The 8,052-nt window shown below is 43.5% G+C and overlaps 1 protein-coding gene across 1 annotated transcript; it reads left to right on the plus strand.

Annotated features, from left to right (window-relative positions):
- The first annotated feature begins 261 nt into the window (after positions 1–261).
- Positions 262–4,966, plus strand: ostm1 (osteoclastogenesis associated transmembrane protein 1). Its single transcript, XM_072443271.1, has 6 exons — positions 262–624; positions 1,418–1,532; positions 1,606–1,703; positions 1,808–1,918; positions 2,541–2,706; positions 3,339–4,966. Exons 1-6 carry the CDS (start codon positions 277–279, stop codon positions 3,392–3,394), a joined length of 894 nt encoding a protein of 297 aa, XP_072299372.1. The 5' UTR covers positions 262–276; the 3' UTR covers positions 3,395–4,966.
- The last annotated feature ends 3,086 nt before the right edge of the window (positions 4,967–8,052 follow it).

Raw genomic sequence — 8,052 nt, forward strand, 5'->3', positions numbered from 1 at the left:
CAATAATAAACAATAGGAAAGTGGCCCCTGGCAGTATGGCATCTGAAACCCACAAACTAAAGCACATTTACACACATATAAACCCAAACTTTGCACGTTGACTCTCCACTTGCACCGCAGCTCTCCGTCACCGCTCTTTCCTTGACATTTCACTGAGCGACGCAGTTCTCGCGAGAGTACCGAGAATCACATGATCGCCCCGTGAGGAAAATACGGAAGTGGACGCTTCTGTTTTGCTGAAGACGAGCGTCTGTCGTCCTTTTCACGCGCTCAATCATGATTTCTAACCAGAACATTTGGCGCACGGTGTTATGCTGCGTGTGCTGCGGTGTTCGTGTATCTACAGACGTGGTTTCGGAGTTTACAGAGAAGTCGCAGCGCGCGTCACCGGTCTTCAACGACCCCAGAGTGGACAGTGTGGGCTCGCTGAACCTGCTCGCGGCGCTCGGTGACTACTCGGACATCAGCCTGTACTGCAAACAACTGCTGGACCGATTCGGCGATCAATATGTCGCGTACGTGAACTGTTTAGTGCCAGCGGCCCGGCCCGTCAAAGTGTGCCAAAACTGCTTCCTCAGCTTCGAAACCCTCAACAGCACGTACGCGAACATCTCATCGGACCACGTGAGTGCCACATGCATCCACTCGTCTCCTTCAGTGTATCACCAGGTTTATTAAAATGTGAAGTTGTGAGAGGAGTGCGCGCAGTCACTAGACAAACCACGAGTCAGTCACGAGCCTTGCGTGACTTTTGATGACGTCACTGCAGCTAACGGGAGGCACGGCTCTGTCTGAAGCTCTGTTGCTCCAGTTAGATTTGGTGCTAAAACAACAAGAACTCACTTAGATCAACAACTCATCTGATTTGTGCCCTTAAACATTGCAGTCAAAAGCTCAGTCATCGGTTTCAGTCACACCTTTTACATTTGTGTTGACCACCAGTTTTCTGATCATCTAAACACGTATCCGGGATGTAGGGCGGTAACGCGTTAATGGCTATTCGCAACTAATCAATTATTGAAATAATCGTCAACTAAAATAGTTGAATAATGGTCTGCTTGTGTATACATTGGTTCCAAACACGCCATAAGCTGAGAAGATAAGTTTATGACTGAAATTGAGCCATAATACCATGAAAATTATGTGGGAAATTCAGTTTATTTGATGAAAAACACTTTTTGTCCATAAATGTCCTCTGCCGGGATTCTCAAACGCGTCACTTCAGCTTCATCCGGGTCAAATTTAGTAAAAAATCACAGGACTTTTGCATTCTAAACAGCTTATTGATGAATCGAACGAATAATCGGAAGACTGATCGATTAGCAAAATGACCATTAGCCCTACTGGGATGGACAAAATGAATACTTTCACTGCACAGTTGGTCCTAATGTTTTGTGTGTGTGCTTTGTGTCCTCAGAAGGGTCCCGGGGGCGAGGTCTGTCGGGACAGTCTCCTGCGAAGCGACAGGCTAATGTTAGTTTTTCTACTCTTTAGTAACCTGGAAGGAATATGGGGCAAATCCAACTGCAGAAGTGAGTCCTTCTTTTGAGCGTACCATGTACTTCCTTAATTTTTAGCCACCTGAATGTTTCTCTGTCTTTGTAGATTGCATATCAAAGGATGCTCCAAGTCTGACCAATGACACGCTGTATTTTCTGGAAATGCTCAACCAGACATACAGCTGCTTTGATCAATACCAGGAGGTACTCGCTGCCTTCATTTATTTCATGAAGATGTATTGTCTATTGTTTGACAATAAAGGATTATCTTATCTTATCTTATCTTAATTGTTCTCATTTCCACTCAGGGTAACCACACAGAGCTGTGTATAAAGTGCAAGGAGACATATCGAGACCTAACCAGTCTCTACGGCGACATGGAGAAGAATAATACAATGTGTATAGACATTGAAGATGCGGTATGAACTTCACCTTTTGTTATTTTGTTTGCCAGATGAAGACAGTGGAATAGAGAGCGCTACTACTACTATCAGAGAGAAATCTATTTAATTTTTAATGTTTTCTTGGCCAAATATCATACAATCATTTGACCTGTTGACTTACCTAAACATACCTAAACATTAAGTGATAGGATTTATACCTATATAACCAGACATAAACAACAAATATAAGAGTTTTACAAAGCACTGACCCTTTTACCTAAACTATGAACTGACAGTGTTTGATGATTGAGAGGATACTTCCCATCAGCCTGTCCCAGGGCAGTTGTGACAACAGAAGGTGCAAGCATTTTCACAAGGGTTTTCCAAAAATAAATACTAAAACTAGTATTGAAAACTGGATACTCATTTAAGCTGGTATTGATACTGAAATAGGACAACGTTGGTTCTTTCTTGATTACTTTTAGAAATGATCCATTTTACTATAATAATCATAATTGTTGTTTCAAACTCTGTATGAAGTATCAAGACTTCTCCTACTTGCCACCAATGAGTGTGAGTGAGAAGTGACTACTAATCGGCTTAGCGTGACCAGAAAAGCGTCCTATCAAATGACTATTTAAATTGTATTCTTCTCCAGATGAATGTGACCCGCAGACGCTGGAGTAAAACCTTTAACTGCTCATTGCCTCGCGAGGAGAACGTCCCGATCATCGCTGTGTCGAGCTTCATGCTTTTTCTGCCCATCATCTTCTACTTGAGCAGCTTCCTTCACTCCGAACAAAAGAAACGCAAGCTCATACAGCGTGAGTAACCAGCTTAATGCCCCCATTGTCACACCCAGATTTTTGACAGGGTCTTCAGAGCGTTTGTCCCGTGAAAGGCCGGGCCAGACTGACTGACTGACTGTGATATCGGTGAGGCAGGGGTTTTGTGCGTTTCTAAAGCATGGTGGGGTTGCCTCGTGCATAACTCACATTTGACTAGGCTCGGGGATTTTGTTTTGCACCTTGAATGTTCAAAGAACACCTCAGAAGTTATTGTGGTGTAAAATAATAGCCCTACAATGCCAAAGAACATTTTTGCTTTGTTACGAGGCCCGAAGAGTATTCACATTTATAAGGGATTACTATCAATTATTAGAAAATGCCGTGTTTAGACCAAAGAAGCCATGCAAAAGAAACATATAGTAACAAAAACAACTGGTATTTTGTTGATAACTGCCACATTATGTTCAAGTGCTTATGCTCATCAAGCTCACAGATGTTTTAGTTTGAAATTGTTAACGTGTTTTGAATGTATAATGCCAATAATAGAATGATTTACATCCATAAATGAAGGTGTGTTCTAGATATTGTTCTATGTATTATAAGACTTGATGTGTGATGAGTATGACAATGTTTCAGACTCATTTATTTATTTATTTTTTGCTTTACAGCCAAACGGGCACCGCAGTACTCCAGTCTGATGAACATCCAGGACAAACTGAGCTGAAGAGTCTTTGAAGAAGACTTTGCCTGAAAAAAAGGCCACCAAACTTAAGGAAAAGACCTGATTGTTTGTCTTGTATTATACCCCCAGCACACTTGTCTGCTGCTGTTCGAAATGCTCTAAGGAGGTATAACCATCAACATGGTTTTTGTCTCTGAACAATGTTTTGACAGAATTCCTAGTTTGTCCGATGCTTCTGTCCATTCCTCATAACGCTCTGTGACCTTTAAAATCACCCACACTCAAAAAGGCAAATCGACCACTTTGAACTTAAGAGAGTGGCGTTTACTTCATCTGTGTCCTCGCAATTTGACTATTATTTAATATTTTTTCAAATTTATTTTATGCATTTGTTAAAGGCGTAATGGACGATTTTTCGGCAATTTGAGAACTCAGGTGGAAGTGCGCATGCGCACTCCCCCGTGCGACTGATACAACACACACGTGCGTTTGTTTATTAACGTAACGGAGCGCATCGCATCTCTCGTCTCCTGTAGATTTCCATCTTCTTCTGCGTCAGCTCGAAATGTCTTTCTCCGTCTTCATTTTGTCCCGTGCACTGAGGGAACTATATTATGATAGATCAATGCACTTAGGCACGCGCAAACGTGGGGACAAGCCACACGCGGCTGCAGGTGAGCGATAGGTGCGTTTTATGATCGATACGTGGCAGGACTAATCGGCAGTCCACGCCAGGAGGAAATAAAACTCAGATTTGGGCCAAAAAAATCGTCCATTCAACCTTTAATATCAAGCTCCATTCACACACGCAGTCTTACCTGGGAATTTACCGGCATTTTTCCGCAGCGGTGACTCGTGACTAAAGCCACAACTGAACTAACCGCTTAAAACCTGGAAAAATAAAGCCAGAACTGAATTCCCCGCTTAAAACCTGGTTAAATCCCCAGTGCTAAAGCAAGAACGGTGTAACGTGCATGAACGTGTGAATAAAGCCAGAAAATTATGATTCTGGTCATTTGCACCTGGCAATTTACTGGGAATTATGAGTGAATGGAGCTTTATGGAGGACCAGAGAGTGAAAATACACAATACTCAAAAAGCAAGGCACATGTTCCCCTCCTTTGCATGGGTTTGTTGGGTTTGTAAAACTTTACCATCATCAAAGTCCAGTGCGTCTCCGCTCATGACTCCCGGTGTTTTTCCGACGCATGCGCAGTGACTTGTGCGCGATGGGCCGGATGCGCGAGCGTCTGTGTGCACTATTTACCGGGCTCTGTTGCTAATGTATGTCCAGAAAAAAGGAGCACAGAGAAGGACCACTTGATGTCCATTAGTTGTAACGCGTGTCTGCCGCGAGGAGAGGGAGGGCACACATCAGGGACCGGGGGCGAGTAAAGACGCACTGGGAAAAGCACTCCAAAGTAGCTCACTGTGATGTTACCTGTTTTCCAGTAGTCAGGGTTTTATAAAGCTTTTAATGTGCTTTTCTTTGTGCCCGTTTCCCCCACTGATATTTAACATAATTTGTTAAGGCTTTCTGACAGAGGGGCCCCGTTTATGAGTCACGATCATTAAAGCGATGCGTTCTGCCGCTTGCGGTTGTAGTGAATAAATGCAAATGTTACTGTAAATGAATTAAGGCTCTTGTCATCTGTAGAGGGCTGTTCAGTCGTGTCACTGTGGTTAATTTCAAGTTTTATCGTTGCCTCGCGTCAAGATATTATATTTATATCCCCCCCCCCATTCTTTTACATAAGACCTGTGAAGTTATTATGTGTTAAGCCGATTGTAGCACAGAAGTGACCCGTGCTCGCGTTTACACGGCCCTGTGTGTCGTGCGTCCCGTCATTAACAGCTAATCTAAATGTGGGATAAAGATACTTTGCGGAATAATCGCGGCAACACATCCGTTAAACTCCTTTGGCTTTTTGGTCTTGGGGAGCGGAGCCCGCGGGCCAACGCCGTAAGCGCATTACACGTTGCGCCCGGTCATAAGGTCCCGTTTGCGGCCAAAAGCGGCACCATACACGGCCTTTTGTCGTCGCTCTCGCCGCGGCTACAGTGACATGCGCTCTGCAGCTTTGGGAAAGACGCATTTGTTTTGTTGTTGTTGTTTTTGTTGTTGTTTTCGTTGCCCGGAGTCAAGGCCGTAAATCCTGCTGGGGCAAGAGTGCAACACGTGGCTGTGATCAGACTGAGAGAGTTCTAATGATTTAAACAATGGAATATGAGTGGGGCCCCGCGCGCGCCGCAGTGACGTCAGTTCATCACGCGCGCCCCCCGATGACCTTCAGTTAAGCAGTGATGAGACCGTCAGACCCTCACCTGTAGGGGGAGTGCTGAGGGAATGACCCGCAACGCATCATGGGACAAATGAAGACGTTGTAAATGAAGTGAATAGTTGGTTAGTTTGTGGAAGTGCATAGTGTGACATCTCACTAAAACCAGGTGAACATGATTTTTTTTTTTTTTCACAATGTAGGTGAAGTTGGGCGATGCCACAACTGTTACCCAGCAACCGTAATGTAAACAAGGGCCAAAATCCGTATTACACAATTGGACAAACACCTGATGACACCTTTGTTTTGTTAAACTTTTATTTGTTTTCCAATTACTTCAACTAATTGCCACTCTACTGATATAAAACTATGATGGACATTTACCACAGGGGACGATCCCACGAAACTAACCAATAAGAACCTGTCATATGCACTTGAAATGTACAAATGTCTGGGATGTGACGTGTGTTTAATTGTAGTCGGCAGGTCAGTGGGGCAAACACTTGGTCATGATAAAAGATGGACAAATGAAGGTCAAAGTGGCAGTGGCTTTGTCATTAATTACTCCCCAAAATGTAAGATAAATAAAAATGAGGCTATATGTGCAAAGTGACTTTTTGAGGTGGGGACATTTTTTTTTTTTTTGCAAATCATGAAAGAATGTGATCAATAGGACCTTAAAAAAACTCCCAAATGAGTCAAAATAAATCAAATGTGTAGTGTGTTGGGCGGCCTCTAAACACACAAAAATAGGGCAGAGTGCTGTCTAAAGCTCACGGTGAGCTGTTGATGTTTGTGAGAGCTAGGTTATTTCCCTGAGACCCGAGATCATTTTAACCATACTGACAACACTGAAACGCACTGAATGAATCACTTTTTAATGAAAATCTAAAGGTTAAAATTGTTCAGTTGAAGATTTGCTCCGCAGGGTAATGGAGGAGAAAAATGTGCTGCTGTTTGTTTTCTCAAGAGTTACCAGAGCCGATGGTCAGCAGCCTCGTGCACGTTACCTTCAGCACAAGGTCACTGCATTATTACTGGACGAGCTCGTGTGTCCTTCCACTTTCAATATAATCCTTGGTAAATGACCATTATGCTGTTCTTTGACAAGGCAATAACCTGCTCCCGTGGACTAAATGCCTTTATTATAAGCTTGTATTTTGCTTTATGTTGTGTTTATGGTTAAGTTGCACTTTATTGTTTATGAAGTGTCCTCCACATCCAGGTTTCCGCTCCACTATTTTTTCAGTTGAATTTATTTTCTTTTGCCATTGCCAATATTAAGAAATAGGCTAGTTAGTGTGGACTTATGCTGTTACACAATGGCCGCGCACAAGAGCATCACTAAGCTGTCATAGTAAACTGGCTGGAGGTCAGGCCTGGATTATCGTGCACCTTTCAACCCCAAAGCTTTGAATATGATGCTTTGTTTGACGAGTTGTAAACATAGGCCTATATGCTCCTGGAGTGGGGCATGAACAGAGACGCACAATGCACAGAACTTATTAAACACCTGCAGCAAGTCAGGACAAGGTCTGTCAAATCCTGTGTTTAGTGTAATGTAGATATAGAAAAGTATGGCATGATCTTTAATGAGAGTTTGTAGAAGCAGGGCCACTGCAGCCCCCCTCTTTAAGTCAGCTGTTGGTGACATCACAGCTGTATCATGTCAGAACCTTTGGCTCTGACTTACATCCATGTGGCTCTACAGTGAAAGGAGAACACTTGAGGCTCAAAGGGAGCACGGGGAGAGAGGCCAGGGGGCACTCTTCAGGGCAGGACCATCTGACCCTGTGTCCTGGGTCTGTTTGTGTGTGCACCAGTGAGGGCCCATCCTGCCATCAGCTTGACTAGACATGGATTATTCACATTATGACAGTGGGACTCAGACACAGAGGGATGTTCTGTTTTTCATCCGTCTCCTTCAGGACATTCAACGCAGACACTTGATGTGTTTTATTTTTTATTTGCCGTAGGCTTTATTGCCAGGGAAAGTACAGAGTGGAATGGGGGAGAGAGAGGGGAGGACATGCGGTGAATTGCACTCGTAGTTGGGAATCGAACTCGCGGCCGGCTGCACTTGGAGCCTGGTTTGTGTGCGTCTGGCGCTTGGTGTGTTTTATAAGAAGACTATGGGGCCATCTAGTGTTCAGTCCAGAAAGTTCCATTGTTTTAACACCGCATTATGAACGTAACAACATGATAAAAGCCACAACTTTATGAAACGAACTAAAGATTACTCAGTCCACCCAAGGACAGCCGCAAAGTGACTGCCACAGACATCGACAGTAAAGACATGAACGCATCATATTACCATAGCAACGTCTAAACAAACGTTTAACATTAGCTACAGGCGTTAGTCACTGTTGGCTACGGTGAATATTTGTGTTGTTTAAAATCAACATTTGAAAAATGCAAAAT

The sequence above is a fragment of the Eucyclogobius newberryi genome, unplaced genomic scaffold (assembly GCF_026437365.1).
Source record: "Eucyclogobius newberryi isolate DKJ021-1_F unplaced genomic scaffold, fEucNew1.0.hap1 SCAF_1, whole genome shotgun sequence".
NCBI classification, from domain to species: domain Eukaryota; kingdom Metazoa; phylum Chordata; class Actinopteri; order Gobiiformes; family Gobiidae; genus Eucyclogobius; species Eucyclogobius newberryi.